General features: G+C 46.5%; 1 protein-coding gene across 2 annotated transcripts; it reads right to left on the reverse strand.

The window, feature by feature from the left end:
- Positions 1–3,539: 3,539 nt before the first annotated feature.
- Positions 3,540–16,398, reverse strand: P2RY11 (purinergic receptor P2Y11). Of its 2 annotated transcripts, none has more exons than XM_063931485.1 (2): positions 16,192–16,398; positions 3,540–5,578 (listed from the first exon to the last, which is right to left on the reverse strand). In XM_063931485.1, the coding sequence occupies exon 2, from the start codon at positions 5,538–5,540 to the stop codon at positions 4,593–4,595; it is 948 nt and encodes a 315-aa protein (XP_063787555.1). In that variant the 5' UTR covers positions 5,541–5,578; positions 16,192–16,398; the 3' UTR covers positions 3,540–4,592. The 2 variants fall into 2 exon arrangements, with proteins under 2 accessions (XP_063787555.1, XP_063787554.1); XM_063931484.1 differs by having other exon boundaries at positions 16,201–16,397.
- Positions 16,399–17,415: the final 1,017 nt, after the last annotated feature.

Here is a 17,415-nt window from a genome sequence, read left to right on the forward strand (position 1 = left end):
AGCATCCACTTAGGACGATAGAGAAATAAAATTTGTGTACATTGAGCCATCAGAAAACAAAGGTTTCACTATCTCACTCTCACTCAAAAAATTCCGTATTTTGGAATATTTGGATATGGGATAACCTGTAATATGTTTATGCCTGAACCAGTAGCAATACCTTGCCATCTGGATTATCCCATTTGGATATATCACTTGATACAGTTTTGTTTTCACAGAAAGTGAAACAGTATTTATTTACAGTGTTCTTTTGTGAAACAATCCACACATATACAGAACTACACAGGGGCGCCTCTAGAGAGGAGGAGGGTGTAGTATAGTATGCCGGCGGCCGGGCTCCCGGCGACCAGCATACCGACGCCGGGAGCCTGACCACTGGCATACCGACAGCGTGGCGAGCGCAAATGAGCCCCTTGCGGGCTCGCTGCGCTCGCCACGCTGCGGGCACGGTGGCGTGCTATGCTATTTTATTCTCCCTCCAGGGGGGTCGTGGACCCCCACGAGGGAGAAAAAGTGTTGGTATGCCGGCTGTCGGGATTCCGGCGCCGGTATACTGTGCGCCGGTATCCCGACAGTCGGCATACTGAAGACCACCCGAGGAGGAGGTCTGGGACCCCTTCTCTCTAGCTGGCCTGTCCTAGAGTCTAGAACGCATGCGCAGATCTCAGAGAAAATGTTGCTGCAGACATTTTCCCAGTGATTTTCCTACTGCGCATGCACAAAACACTGGAAAAATGTTCACCGCACCATTTTCCCAGAGATTTCTGCACCGCTGCTGCGGTGCTGTGGATCTCCAGAGGGTAAGTATTGAAAATAATGGGTGTACTGTGTGGGCCCCACTAGATTCCGGGGGCCCGTGTGCACCGCACACACTGCACCCAATATAAATACTCCAGTGGATCTACAGTAAAGTGTTCTACTGTGAAACCATTCACACATAACTACACAGATTTAACTAAAACGTGGGAAATATGCTTCATCATTTGAAATGTACCTGCCATACCTAAAATGCAACAATTATGGCATAGGCCAAGTAAAAGCCTAATTAATATGAACACCAGTTTTATTAAAATAATATACATATTTATTATTTCAAAACATGCAGAAGTAGTCAGACATTGTCCGCCTACTTCTGTGACATCACAAGTTGGAGAGAAGTTGGCTGGTGTGCTGAAAAGTTGGCAGGTTGGCTGATCTGATGAAAAGTTGGTTAGATGTGTGGAGCACTGTTTTAGTTGGACAGACAAGTTGGACGGTTGGAGGTTTTGAGAGTTGGAGGAAAGTTGGTCTGATGCATGGCTAGCATAAGAAAGGTGTTTCAGCACAGGTGCCAGCAATAAGCAGTAAGAGGGAAGTCCAGGAGCAGAGCATTCTGTCCCTCCTGAAGAGGGTCATGTTGGGAGGTATGGTATGCCTATGAGCCCTGCACGGAGCCCTGTGCAGGGAAATGTTACACTAACATCCTAGCAACTGCTGCTGCTCCCAGACGGTCAAAGGGAGCAGAATGGAGATGGCTGCTACTGTTGCTAGCACTAATATATGTTCCCCTTTTCCCCCCATGCACCTGTTGCCGTTATCGGTATGGCGTAGATTTGAAAACAGTGGTCACCCGACTGCCACCACCTCCTCCTCCTGACAGCATCTCCCCGCATAAGAGACATACACGTGCTGCAGAAGAGACAGTGGAGAAAGTCACTGCCACACCCTGGACGGCGGACAGCTCTGTCTCAAACAAGGCCAGTTCTACACCTTGTGGCGCCCAGTGCGAAAGTTTCCACTGGCGCACCCCACCCCGCAAAAGTGTGCGCTAAAGGCGCGCTACAAAAATAGGGGCGTGGCTTCATAGGGGAGGGGCGTGTGGCCACAGTTATGCCCCCAGTAGCTGTGCCCCCAGTAGATTTGCCCCAAGTAGTTGTGCCCCCAGTTGATTTGCCCCCAGTAGCTATGCCCCCAGTAGATTTGCCCCCTGTAACTTTGCCCCAGTAGTTGTACCCCCTATAGCTATGCCCCCAGTATATTTGCCCCAGTAGTTGTGCCTCCTGTCGCTGTGCCCCCAATAGTTGTGCCCCCTGTCACTGTGCCCCCAGTAGTTGTGCCCCTGTTGCTGTGCCCCTTAGTAGACGCTTACAAACACACACACAAAAACCCCCCCCAATGCTTACCACTGCCCCGGTCCTGCTTCCCGACCGCTGCTGCTGCGGCTCCATCTGGCCACCCGCGGCTCCTCTCTCATGACGTCTCTCCCATAGCAGCGCCACACAGACACTAGAGGTCAATAATGACCTCTAGCGTCTGACAGGTGCACCGGCTGCAGCGGACGCCCAGACAGCCCACGGCATCTGCTGCAGCCGGGGAGCAGGGTGCGGGTAGGCGGCGGACGCCTGCGGGGTGACTGCGGCCGCGCCTCCAGGCTGCAGCGCCCTGGGCGCAGGCACTGCCAGCCCGCACCAAGAACCGCTCCTGGTCTCAAAGCTGCACTGGAACTGCAGCAGCTGCCTGAGTGGAGCTTCCCCTACATCAAACCATCCAGGAAGCTGCAGCTACTGCGTTACGGGCAGGCACAGCCTGCCTCAGTTCCTGTTATCGGTCTGCTGAGCCAATATATCGGTGGGCAGTGGGGGTTTCCAGATACTCGGAAACCCCCCCTACGTGCGCGTATGAGTGCTGTGTTATAATTATTCTGTATACAGTAGGTGGTGAAAACACTTTATAGGCTAGGCCAGTGGTTGCCAGACTTTTTAGAATCAGGGCGATTTAGAGTATCAGAATTTTTTCACAGCACTCCTATTCCAAAAGTTTGTTATTGAGAGATTCATAAAACAATATTAAATGAAATAAATTGTGTTTATATGTCATCCTTAGGTTCAATTATGTGTGAGGGACAGGATTCCCTTCTGTTTGGCCATATATTTTATGATTTGAAGGAATATAATCACTAGTTTTATTGACCGTAAATAATTTTAATTGGTCCTGGAGCACCAACCCAGAGCACCCCTGCAGGTGCCAGGGCACGCAGCCAGGTTGGCAACCACTGGCCTAGGCTCTATGTTGTGCTGTTTTTATTCAAGAACAGTTCTAGTCAATGGTTAAAAGGCCCTTTAGTAATGTACAACTTGAAAACTAAAGCTTCATCCACCAATCTAGTACTCGCTATGTAGGAGCTTTGGTTTGGATTTTTTGTTTTACATTTTCTCACTATTAAAGGTAACATTATAAACAAAAAGATGCATTTTGTCGACGACCAGCATGAGGACAGTGACATACAGATGGAGTCGGACTTAATCCCCTGCTGTATTGTTCTCTCTGTATTGTATTGCAGCTGAGAACAGTAGATGAAAGGCTTATGCTAATAAACCATGGTGCACCTAGGCGCAGCAGAGAGGGCTAGATAAGCGAGGCTCCATCTGTATTGTTGACAAAATGACTGTGCTCTTTTATTGGCCGTCTTAAGATGATTATGCTTAGGCTGATACAAATAAAAAACAGGATTTTATTGAGTACAACTTACCCAGTTTTCACGTGAGAATAATAAATTACTCTTTTATGTAGAGTTTGAAAAACAATTATTTATTTGCACCGTACAGTTACATTGCCCAAACATGCTGGTTATTGCCAAACAATAGGATCCGTTTTCCGTTAGGCCACAAATGATGACAATATTTGGCAGATCTGGCTCATCTGCACTCAGACTGGCTAGTTCATCACATGCTGGCTAGTTATTGAGCTTGGCAGATGACCGTACATTTTCGGGCATGTCAGTTGTGTTAGGGTCACACGCATGAAACAATGGGGGTCATTCCGACCCGATCGCTCGCTGCAGTTTGTCGCAGAGCAGCAACTGGGTTGGAACTGCGCATGGCAGCTTTCGTTGCCTAGCGATCGCCTTTGAGACAGAGGCGGTCGCTGGGCGGGAGGGGGTTGAACGGCGGCGTTAAGCTGTTTAGGGGGAGCGGTCCGGCCAATGCAGGCATGGCTGGACCGTTGGGGGGGGGGGGGGGGCACGTCAGCTGCGTAACGTCTCACGCAGCCACTGTGGCCAGTGGAAGCGACAATTAACTCCCGGCCAGTCGTAGGAGCTGCGCTGGCCAGGTGTTACTCCTCAAATACAAAGGCATCTCCGCTGTGCAATGCTTTTGTATTTGTGCGGAGGGGGGCCAGACTGACATGCGGGGAGGACTAGCCCTGTGCTGGACGTCCCCCCGCATGTCAGGGAAGATGATCGTAGCTTTGCTATATTTAGCACCGATACGATCAACTCGGAATGACCCCAATATTATGTTTGCTGATGTCGGAGCAGAATTTGCGGCCAGCATTAAAATATTGATAATGGTTTTGCCCTTTGCCCCTCTGTGTAGCTTTGATAGAACGGCTGAGAAAAACATTCAAGAAGGTCGGAGTCCATTGGGTGTCATTCGATACATGATCTACTCCATTACTAAAACGCTGGTTCTACGTCGTTTGTGTAGCTCTGTGGATGCAGAACAGTCCATTGATTCCTTTCATGGAATTCAGTTTCTTCCACCCACGTTTCTCGTCCCAAGGTTTTAGATTGATTCTGTGGCTCTCACAGTACATTTCTGTCACCACTTAGCTTACAGTCGGACGTTCTCCTGTGATTTGTCTTCGGCCTGGACCTGACCACAGCCAAGTCTTGCCCTGACGTTGTCCATCACTGATGTGTATAGCAGTGGATGGACACAAGGGTTCAAAGCAACCAAGGCCCTTGTTACCTGGAAAGCAGAATGTATGAAGGAAGACCACTTGCAGTCTGGTTTTGACTTCAGTCTGCTAAAGAGGTTGACGTTCCTCAGAATGTGATAGGGCAGGAAGGAGATGCAGTAGAGTGCCACTACCACGCACACCATAGTAACAACCTTCCTCTTCTCCCTTGGCGCTAGTCCATGGCTTTTCCATACTGCCCGTGCAATGCCAATGTATGACAGAAGGGTGATAACAAATGGGAGGCCACATCCAAAGCCAGCAAGGAACAGGCTGTATGGTAAGTATGCCCCCAGCTTGCTGTCTATAGCCGTTCCTATACACTCTGTGGTATTATGTTCCTTGTTTAATGTTGAAAATGCAAATACAGGGGATGAAATGATGGCTACCATCACCCACACCGCCACACTAGCCAGCTTAGCATGCTTACTCTCCACCCTTCCTCTGGCATATAACGGGTACACAATGCCCAGGCAGCGGTTGGCACTGATGCAAGTAATAAAGAAGATGCTTCCATAGAGGTTGCAGTTGAAAAGGAAGCGTTCCACTTTACACAGGGCAAGGCCAAAGATCCAGTTCTTCTTCATGACATAGTAGGCCACTAGGAGTGGCAGCGACAGTGCGTACGCCAGGTCACTCACTGCCAAGTTCAGAGAGAAGATGATGCCGGCGTGAGGGTTCCTGGATCCTCCATGACCCAGTAACCAGATGGCCAGCCCGTTTCCCAGCACAGCCACAAAGAATTCCACCCCGTACACCGGAGCCAGGTAGTTAATTTGGACATGCGAGAAGGAGGTGGCATTGCACTTGATGCCTGCCATGTAGTAATGTTTCTCTGGATTGGGGGTTGTGAGGAGTCCTGCATTCAGAGATACAGCATTAGTCCTGTATACAGCAATATATACATACATAGTTACAGTCTATAGTGGCATTACAAATATGTAAAGTGGGTATCTGTTTCATAATACATATACATAAAGCTACGTTTTATGTCCTGTCAGCCTCTGTGTAATGCCAGTGACAGCTCATTATATATATGAGTACGTACTCCACAAAGTGCAAACAATGGCCCTCATTCCGAGTTGTTCGCTCGCTGCTAATTTTAGCAGAATTGCTAATAGGCTAAAATCCGGCAGTTCTGCGCATGCGTATGCACAGAAGGGAGCACACGCTAAGCAAATTTACACAAAACTATGCTATTTTACTCACGGGCGAACAAAGCTTTTCAATCGCTCTGCTGATTGACAGGAAGTGGGTGTTTCTGGGCGGAAACTGGCCGTTTTCAGGGAGTGTGCTAAAAAACGCAGGCGTGCCAGGTAAAAACGCGGGAGTGGCTAGAGAAACTGAGGAGTGGCTGGTCGGACGCTAGGCGTGTTTGTGACGTCAAACCAGGAACTAAACGGACTGAGGGGATCGCAGTGTAGGAGTAGGTCTGGAGCTACTCAGAAACTGCAAGGAAATACTTATAGCAGAGTTGCTAATCTTTCGTTAGCAATTGCTAATCTTTCGTTAGCAATTCTGCTATGCTAAGATACACTCCCAGAGGGTGGCGGCTTTGTGTTTACATTTCTGCTAAAAGTAGCTAGCGAGCGAACAACTCAGAATGAGGGCCATTGAGACATTTATATTTGTTTCTGTTTATTACACAGTGATATCAGAGTTTCTCAACCCAAGGTTTGTGTACATCAGTGGAGATCTCTAGCAGATCATATTAGTGAGACTGTTAAACTGAAAAACAGAGTAACACGTGACCAAATAATGGGGGTCATTCCGAGTTGTTCGCTCGCTAGCAGATTTTAGCAGCATTGCACACGCTAGGCCGCCGCCCTCTGGGAGTGTATCTTAGCTTAGCAGAATAGCGAACGAAAGATTAGCAGAATTGCGAATAGAAATTTTTTAGCAGTTTCTGAGTAGCTCCAGACTTACTCCTACACTGCGATCAGCTCAGGCCGTTTCGTTCCTGGTTTGACGTCACAAACACACCCTGCGTTCGGACAGCCACTCCCCTGTTTCTCCAGACACTCCCGTGTTTTTCCCTGACACGCCTGCGTTTATCCGCACACTCTCAGAAAACATCCAGTTTCCGCCCAGAAACACCCACTTCCTGTCAATCACACTCCGATCACTTCAACGATGAAAATTCTTTGTTCGGATGTGAGTAAATCTACTAAGTTTTGTGTTAAAATACTTAGCGCATGCAGCGTGTACCATGCACATGCGCATTTTAGCCTTAATCACTCCGTTGCAAAAATCGGCAACGAGCGATCAACTCGGAATGACCCCCAATGTCAGAAGGGGTAAGTGAACATTTACAACTTCTCCAAGTCATTAAAGGGGAGGGAAGCAGGGACAAGCACAGTTTTGTCAAAGGTAGAGTCCAAGGCAAACGTTACACTTTAGTCACAGTCATGCGGGGTAACGCCCAGCTCAGGGCTAGTCCACCCCGCATGTCTGGATCTGCTGCCCCCCCCCCCCCCCCCGCACAGGTACAAAAGCATTGCACGGCTCCTGCGCGCTGGCAGGGAGCTACTCGCAGTGTCCTGGATTGCAGTGGTTGCGGGTGACATCACGCAGCCGCCGTGGCCCACCCTCCAACGGTCTGGACACGCCTCCGTTGTCCGGACTGCGCCCCGCTATCGGCGTTCTATCGCCGTTGGCACGCCCCCTCCCGCCCGGCGACCGCCTCTGCCTGTCAATCATGCAGAGGCGATCACACCAGTGAGATGCTGATAGCATCTCACTGGGCTTCCAGGGTGCACACACGCAGTGCGGCCACTGCACGTGCGCACTCCACAAAGTAATTCAGACTGCGACCGCTGCAGCGATGCAGTCTGAATTACCGCCTATGATGGATCAAGAAAGAAGAAAATCATATTTAGGATTATATTTTATAAACTGCGGTTGTGGGGCGTCAGTTAAAATTAATTTGTCAATTGTAGGGGTGTGTCCATTTTTTACTCTTCGTTTGCTGGTTATTCCTGAGGCTTAGGGGCGCCTGTTCATAATACTGGGACACCTAAGATGGTAAATTTACCACCCGCACTTTAGTAAATATACCCCTAATTGTTTATTTATTATTGTTTCATCTCATTATAGGTATTGGACAATGCTCAATGAAAAAGTGGTCCTTTTGTGGAGTGTAAATGGCTGTGCTGCCCCCCAGGAAAATGTTCTCCCTCCACCTCTTTATTCCATTACAGTGGTCTCATTCTGCAAAATAAAATCTTGTTTCTGCACAGCTCCACAGAACGCTCTGCACCAGAGAACCTGCTCCGTACTCCTATGAGAACTCCTTCCCCCTGCCCATCTCCTGCCAGGCTCTGCCCATCTGTTCCCCTCTTCCTGTGTCTGATCCTACACCAATATGAGCAGTGTGCTCTGCAGTCTAGTCACATTTGTGTATATTGTGGCACACAGATAGCAGGGCCGAAACTAGGATTTGTGTCACCCGGGGCAAGGTAGTCATTTGACACCCCCCCCCCACCCCCCCCAAAAAAAAGATTATTTTTTACAATAAATAAATAAAAAAATAAACATTTTAAAATGAATAAATGAATAAAAATATTATATATATATATATATATATATATATATATATATATATATATATATATCTCTTTCAGAACTTTTTTACCTGAAAAATTGCCTTTTCTAACATAAATTTCATATCCAGGAAAAAGTGTCCCCATTTTGCACAGTACGACAGGCAAGTGTCCCCATTTTACACATTGCGGCAGACAGGTGACCCCATTTTACACATTGCGGCAGACAGGTGTCCCCATTTTACACATTGCGACAGGAAAAAGTGTCCCCATTTTACACATTGCGGCAGGCACGTGTCCCCATTTTACACAGTACGCTGGCAAGTGTCCCCATTTTACACATTGCGGCAGACAGGTGACCCCATTTTACACATTGCGGCAGACACGTGTCCCCATTTTACACAGTACGACAGGCAAGTGTCCCCATTTTACACATTGCGGCAGACAGGTGACCCCATTTTACACATTGCGGCAGACAGGTGTCCCCATTTTACACATTGCGGCAGGAAAAAGTGTCCCCATTTTACACATTGCGGCAGGCACGTGTCCCCATTTTACACAGTACGACAGGCAAGTGTCCCCATTTTACACATTGCGGCAGGAAAAAGTGTCCCCATTTTACACATTGCGGCAGGAAAAAGTGTCCCCATTTTACACATTGCGGCAGGAAAAAGTGTCCCCATTTTACACATTGCGGCAGGAAAAAGTGTCCCCATCTTACACATTGCGGCAGACAGGTCCCCATTTTACACATTCCGGCAGGTGGTGGGGAGAGGGAGAGGGAGGGAGAGAGAGAGAGAGAGAGAGGGAGGGAGAGGGGCTGACTTACATTTGAAGCGGTTCTCGCCGCTCTTCAGCCGCCTCTCCCTCCTCGTCTGCGCGGCTCCCCCTTCTCCCTCCTCCCGAGTGCCCAGCTCGGGGGGCGGGGTTTCGTGGAATGACGCGTTTGCATCGTGATGTCACGACGCAATCGCGTCATTCCGCGAAACCCCGTCCCCCCCCGAGCTGGGCACTCGGGAGGAGGGAGAAGGGGGTTTCAAAGTACAAAGAAGTGCCGCGGCGGGCGCCCCGTGCGGTTGCACGGCTCGCCCGCCGCCAGAAACGGCACTGGCGCATAGGGAGAGGGTGTTAGGGGGTCTCGGCGCCCCCTCCAATCCGGCGCCCAGGTCGCCTGCCCCCCTAGCCCCCCCCCTAGTTTCGGCCCTGCAGATAGGTCTGTAGCTGTATTTTCACCCCTTTGTAAATGGCCTCCAGTATATAGAAATGCCTGCTAGTTAATGCTGTATTTGGGCACTGCCAGCCTAGAGTACACTTCCTGAAATCGGGTTACTCAGATGCACAATGGACAGTGTCACATGACTGACACGTTGTATTGTGTCCAAAAGCTACATATGCAACCACAGGATTTCCCATGGCAAACACTCCCCCCCGCACACATACGCACACTCACACTCACACACACAGGGGTGAGGGATCAGCCAGCACAGGAAAAACCAGCCCAATCATCTCTCCCTATAATGTTCCCTTCCTGTGCTTCTTCCTATTGAGCCATGTAACTATTGGCTATTAAAATTAACCTACACTGGTCTCTGCCCTGACCATATGTCTGCAATATTAGGCGTTGTGTGTGTTAAATACGGTGATGTCATAGCACAGTTGGTTTACGTTATACGTTCAGCGGTGACGTCATAGAACCAATTGTAAGTTAGTGATATTATAGTACATTTAGGGGGACATGTACTAAGCAGTGTTAAAAGTGGAGAAGTGAGCCAGTGGAGAAGTTGCCCATGGCAACCAATCAGCATTGACGTAACATTTATAATTTGCATACTATAAACATATAGAAAGCAGCTGATTGGTTGCCATGGGCAACTTCTCCACTGGCTCACTTCTCCACTTTTATCACTGCTTAGTACATGTCCCCCTTAGTGATGATGTCATTGCAGTAAGTCTACATTGAGTTTAATGCGGATGTCCTGGTAGTAGTTAAACGTTTAATGCTGATATCATTCTAGTAGTTATGAGCTTGATGTTGATGTCATAGTACCAGTTGTAAGTTTAGTGATGCTGTCACAGTAGGAGTTATGAGTTTAGTGCTTACATCTGGCATACATTATGTGTAGAGATAATGGTAGTAATTATAAGAGTAATGATTGTGTCAGAGGTTCTCAAACGCGGACCTTAAGGCACCCCAATGGTCCAGGATTTCGGTATATCCATGACTTAGCACAGATCTTTAAATCAAATTGAGTGAGGTGCTACTTAAGTCACCTGTGGCCAAGCAGGGATAAACTTAGAACCTGGACCATTGCGCTGCCTTGAGGACCGCATTTGAGAACCTCTGGATTATGTCATAGCAGTAGTTATAGGTTGAATGATGATGTAGTAGTATGAGTTATAAATATAATGATGATGTCATAGCAGTAGTCAGAAGTTTAAAGGTGATGTCATAGTGGTAGTGGTAAGTTTAATAATGATGGGGCTAATTCAGGTTGGATCACAGGCAACGCTCCGTTTCCAGGGAGGAGACGGAGCGTTGCGGGGGCGGTGCGGCGTGAACGGGGGCAGAGTCGGCCGAACGAGGGAATCCTAATCAACATATTAGACCACCCTTAGCAAAGGATTCTACCTTAGGACACTTTCGGCAGGTAATGGCATAGATTTAGCAGTTTAGGTAATGAGAGATTGCAGCTGCCATTGGTTTCATCTTAAGAACAGCCATATGGCTTCTCATGCCGCATGTTTCCCTGTACTTGTCCTATACTGTCATCAACTGTAAGTTGCTGTTTTCCTGTTTGATTATTTATGTACTCTGTAATTGGGCGCTGCGGAACCCTTGTGGCGCCATATAAATAAAGGATAATAATAATAATAATAATAGTAGTAGATTTAACAGGTCACAACAATATCTAGGCTACTATCACTAGATATTCTCTTGTGAATGTGGCCACAGAGGCTATTGGGCAGGACATGGATATCCATCTGGCTGTATATGGTTTTACAGATGATGGTTAGAGAGAAGGATAGGACTTATTTTGACACTAGTAGTAAGTAGTTCTCACAGCAAGTGTATACAGCACCAACTCTTAAAATGGGGTAACCCTCTTCCCTCATGTGCTTATCCTTTTCTTACTCTAATAATCTTCAACTGCACCACATCCAGCAGTCTTCTGCCACCTGATACTTATTCCAGTGTCATCTGCTGATATAACTATGTTTACTTACCCTGTACTTGTCCTATATTGTCATCAACTGTAAGTTGCTGTTTTCCTGTTTGATTATTTGTTTATGTACTCTGTAATTGGGCGCTGTGGAACCCTTGTGGCGCCATATAAATAAAGGATAATAATAATAATAATAATAATAACAACTCTGTAGTGTTACATGACCACATGACTCTTGCTTGCTTGTGTTCAGCTTGGGGTGGATTGGTGTTAGTCCTGCCATCAAACAGATCTCCGGGATTAGACCCTTTCTCATCCTGGAGGCAACTACAGTTAGACCCTCATTCACTCACTCATAATTCCAGACTGGACTACTGTAACCTCTTCTTATCTGGCCTCCCTGACTCCCACAGGTCTCTGCTACAATCTGAGAAAAAAGGTTGTGAGGTACTGCGCCACTCCTAAATATGGCTGTAGGGTTTGGGTGGCAGCTGTAGAACAATTGGTGAGTGTACTATAGGCACCCACTTAAGTCTTATAGGGTGTAGGAAAAGAGTGTTCAGCGCTCACCTTCCCCCCCTTTTTTAAACCAATAATATATGCAATCTGCTATTCTGTTAACATAAATATTCACAATCAATAAAATTCAAAATAGTTTATTCAGAATATATAAAAAAATATAAAGTTTTAAAATATGAATAAGAATGAGTTAATATCAGGTTTGGCCATAAATAAAACCAATTGAGAATAAAAGGGACCTGTAGCTGTATAGAGGAATCTATGAGAAAGTATATATATATATATATATATATATATATATATATATATATATGTGTAAGTATTTTAAACAAGCCTAATACCGGTATACAAAAACAGACATATAGCACAAATACGAACACAAATATGGGCTGCAAGAATTCCACCTGTGGGTACACTATCAGCGTTTTACCCCGTTAGGTGCATATGCTTGTGGAGTCTCTGTGGGTTTAAATGATCCAATCTGAGGCTTGCGCCTGGTGTTACCTGTGTACAGTCTTTGCTGTGATGTGACTTTGTACACTTAGGTGTTTGAATAAAGCTCCTAGTGGGTGGTTAAATTCCTTGCAGGGAATTAGTCCTGTGGTACCTTTTTCCGTTGGTGGTGTGGTGAGGTTCCCGTGGTCTGCCGGCAGACAACCGCTGCTCCGTGTCCCTCTAGTTCCGGACTCCGTGCAGGAGTCGATTTCTCCGCAATCGACGCGTTTCGCCTTGGTGTTAGGCTTCGTCAGGATGTACTAAGTCACGTCACAGCAAAGATGTACACAGGTAACACCAGGCGCAAGCCTCAGATTGGATCATTTAATCCCACAGAGACTCCACAAGCATATGCACCTAACGGGGTAAAACGCTGATAGTGTACCCACAGGTGGAATTCTTGCAGCCCATATTTGTGTTCGTATTTGTGCTATATGTCTGTTTTTGTATACTGGTATTAGGCTTGTTTAAAGTACTTACACACATACATATATATATATATATATATATATATACTTTCTCATAGATTCATTTATACAGCTACAAGTCCCTTTTATTCTCAATTGGTTTTATTTAGAGCCAAACCTAATATTAACTCATTCTTATTCATATTTTAAAACTTTATATTTTTTTATATATTCTTAATAAACTATTTTGAATTTTATTGATTGTGAATATTTATGTTAACAGAATAGCAGATTGCATATATTATTGGTTTAAAAAAGGGGGGGAAGGTGAGCGCTGAACACTCTGCTACACTCTGTCCTCAATGCAGCTGCCCTCTCTGTCAAAGCCCTCACCCATTCCTCTCCCATTTACATCACTTACCTAATCTCCCTTCACACTCTCGCCCTTTATTTCACTTTGGCTTATTCACCAACTCTCCTCCCAACTGATTACTTCTTACTACTATCACTTTGCCCTTGCATCTCCTTGCATCTGGAACTCTCCATTTCCCTATCACACTCTCCACCTCTCTACAAAATTTCAAACGGGCTCTCAAGACCCGCTTCTTCCTTCCAGCTCACATCCTAACCCACTGCTCCACACTCCTTCCCCTCTGTGTCACCCCTGTCAGGATGTCTGCCCCTCCCCTTTAGACTGTAAGCTTTCACGCACTATGGGAAGAAGCTGGCAGAGGCATTGTGATGCTCTGAGCAATGTTCTTCTGGGAATCCTTGGGTCCTGCTATTTATGTGGACATTACTTTATCACCTACCTAAACATTGTTGTAGACGAAATGTACCCCATCATGGCTATGCTATTCATAGAAACATAGAATGTGACGGCAGATAAGAACCACTTGGCCCATCTAGTTTGCCCCCTTTTTACCATATTAATACCTCAAACCTTATTTGATCCTTATTTCTTTGTAAGGATATCCTTATGTCTATCCCATGCATGTTTAAATTGCTCTGCTGTCTTAGCCTCTACCACCTCTGATGGGAGACTATTCCACTTGTCCACTACTCTTTCTGTGAAGTCGTTGTTCCTCAAATTTCCCCTGAACCTCCCTCCCCTCGAGTCTCGGTGTATGTCCTCATGTTCTAATATTTCTCTTCATTTGAAGAATGTTTCCCTCCTGGACTTTGTTAAAACCCTTGATATATGTGACAGTTTCTATCATGTCCCCTTTTCCCTTCTCTGCTCCAAACTAAACGTATTAAGATTTCTTAGTCTTTCTGGGTATGTTTTGTGATATAGGCCATGCACCATTTTAGTTGCCCTTCTTTGTACAGTCTCCAATATTAATATCCTACTGAAGCTATGGCCTCCGGAATTGAACACGGTATTCTAGATGAGGCCGTACCAATGACCTATACAGTGGCATTATTACTTCTTTCTTTCTGCTGCTGATTCCTCTCCCAATGCAGCCAAACATCTGACTTGCCTTCCTCATTGCTTTGTTACATTGCTTACCTGCCTTTAAGTCCCATGAAATAGTGACTCCTAGATCCCTTTCCTCCTCAGTAGTTTCCAGTATAGTGCTATTAATACTATATTTAGCTTTTGGATTTTTGAGACCCAACTCATACCTCCCAACTGTACCAATTTTCGAGGGACAGTCCCGCTGTACCACCCGTGGGCCGCAGTGTCCCACGGGGGGAGGGGAGGGCATTTGGGAGGCTCCTGTCACGGAGAATAGACACTGTGCGCATGCACAGTTACCAATTAACTTCTACTTAACATTTATCTAGCTGCTTTTAGAAGATAATAGAATCTGATTGGTTGCTATTGGTAACATCACCAGTTCTAAAAAAACTCTGACCTTAGTAAATTTACCCCTTGCTGTTGGTGATTTCTAGAGGTGTCTGAGACCTACCAAAAGGTAGGTCCCGGCCACCTCTAGGATAGAGTAATGACTATATATAATACAAAAATCCACTAGTCTGTCAGTACCATAAATGTGGAATACAGCCACACTTACAGGCGCAACACAGTGGCACCTAACTAAACTGAGCCCTAAGGCTGGGGCCACACATATGTGCCAAGCGAATCCCGTTAAGCAGGACCCGCTTGGCTGCAAGCAGACTGCACATGGGAGCCTATGCACGCGCCCACACATGTGTGGCAGTCCCACCGCCGCCGGATCCAACCGCAGCATGCTGCGGTTGGGCCAGACGGCAAGATGATGGGATTTCAGTGTGAACACATACATTTCAATGTATGTGTTCACACAGTGCTGCTCTGTGGGCCTAATTCAAACCTGATGGCTAGGGTGTGTTTTTTGCATCCCTGCGATCAGGTAGTCGCCGTCTACAGGGGGAGGGGGAAATCGCTGTGCAAGTGTGTGATCGTATGTGCAGGAGAACTGCACAAACTAATTTTGTGCAGTCTCTGCGCAGCCTAGAACTTACTCTTCCAGTGTGATGATCTGGGCCGGAGCTGACACATAAACCCTCCCTCCAAACGCCTGGTCCCTCCTGCATTTTTCCGGACATTCTTCAAAAACGGTCAGTTGCCACCCACAAATGCTCTCTTCCTGTCAATCTCCTTGCCTTCGCCGGTGCGATGGGATTTTTCGAACAATCCCGTTGCTGCGGACCGTAGTGAGCACTTCAGACCTGATCGCCTGCTGTGCGAAAACGCACAGCAGCGATCAGGTCTTGTGTTCTATGAAATCCCGTGTGTCACTGACCGGATCCTGTTCTGCGGCATCCCGCAGAACAGGATCCGTGTGCACACAGAACCCCCCTCCGCTATGTGTGGCCCCAGCCTAACTCTGTGGACACGGGCAAATGCACAGTAGCACTTCCCCAGATCTGTAAGTGGTGCCATTCGTGCTCTGTGTATTTGGACACTTGTTGTCTATGCTGCATGCAAGTCTCGGTCTCTGCTTACATGAAGAGAAGTGCTCGTAGTACATAACGTGCAGCTGACACGTCATACTAGGGTTATGTGTTTAATGAAGGATTATTCCTGCTTAGTATAATAAATAGGTGTTGCTATAATACCCAGCACCAGCAACATGATATAACTCTATAAATGCATCTTTGTGCTTTATCATTGGGTTAGCCAGTATTATTACACCACTAATACATTCAATAAAGAGCCAATTTGCACTAATTTGTAATAAGTGTCAGAGTGGCACTAAATAAATGCACATTACCCAATGCCTCCTCTAATCTCCACATTTCATTACTTTCAACACTGATTGCAGATAGTTACTGTAAATGGACATATTTGTAAAACTCTATGACACTCTGAAGTACAGTATACCCCAGTCTCCCCCTCCCCCACTCCGCCATCACCTCACTTACTGTCCAGCGGGCCGCTCCTGCCCCAGGTCCTCAGTCTGCACACTCTCCCCTCTCTGTGTTATACAAGTTGTGTGTTCTCTGTCTGGGCACACTTCCTCCCTTGTGTAAGCAGCAGATCTCTGTGTTCCTCCACCTCCTGTGTTTGTCAGTGTGATTCCTGTCCACTCCCCAGCACATGTTCACATCTGTCCTCCCCCTTCATCCTCCTCGCTGAGCACAAGTGCCCCTCCTGCATGGTGTGCCGCCTCACAGAGAGCCTGGGGACACCATGGGCACACAAAGATACTTTTCATAAGGAGTGACAAAAACACTTTTATAGTCTGTTCACTTATGATAACAGTCACAAAAACATCATAATTCATAATACACAAAACTGCTTATGTAATAGTGTGATGATGTTAAGTGCCTGCAGGAGCCAATCATATTTAGGCTTTCATAAGTCCACCTCGTACTGTATCCTAGCTTATGTTTGATGAGTGGCCATGTGTTACAGAAGATTTGCACTCAGTGTGAAAGGTAATCACAATTTGACATTTTCTAAAAAGTCACATCTCTGCGACATAGTTGTCTACCCTCCCTCATTCTGCAGGAGACTCCCTGAAATAGCAGCAATCTCCCTGACTCCCTGAATAGTCCATCAATCTCCCTAATTGCACGTTATCCCCATTATGCAGCGATTACATTCTTGGGGGGAAAAATAATCAGCTATACATACATTCAAATGGGATAATCAGTGCCATTTCCTTGCAATGGTCATAACTATAAGGCACAATGATGCCTATGGCTACATGCATTTTAAATAAGGTTTCTCATGGCCACTTACAGTATATGGAACCTCTTGTAAAACACAATACACTAACAAATCCTACAAAATATCAGTGTACTGTATTTTCTTCAACAAGTAGATCTTACTAACTTTGGCAATCACAGCCACTTCCAGCCTTGGTTGAATAGGGGCCTATCTACTAAGCATTGGAGATTGATAAAGTACCCATTAATCCCATACCTTCCAACATTGCAGAGCCAGAAATCGATACAAAAAAGGAAAAGGGGCGTGGCCCAGCAGCACTGCCATTTAACTCTATTGGACTACTGGAGACTCTGAACCCGATACAAGGCCCCTTTTGGCCGGTACAGACCAAAAAAACTGGTACTGTACCGGCCAAAAAGGTACAGTTGGAGGGTAAGTGAACCAGCTCCTAACTATCATTTTTC

The sequence above is a fragment of the Pseudophryne corroboree genome, chromosome 6 (assembly GCF_028390025.1).
Source record: "Pseudophryne corroboree isolate aPseCor3 chromosome 6, aPseCor3.hap2, whole genome shotgun sequence".
NCBI classification, from domain to species: Eukaryota; Metazoa; Chordata; class Amphibia; order Anura; family Myobatrachidae; genus Pseudophryne; species Pseudophryne corroboree.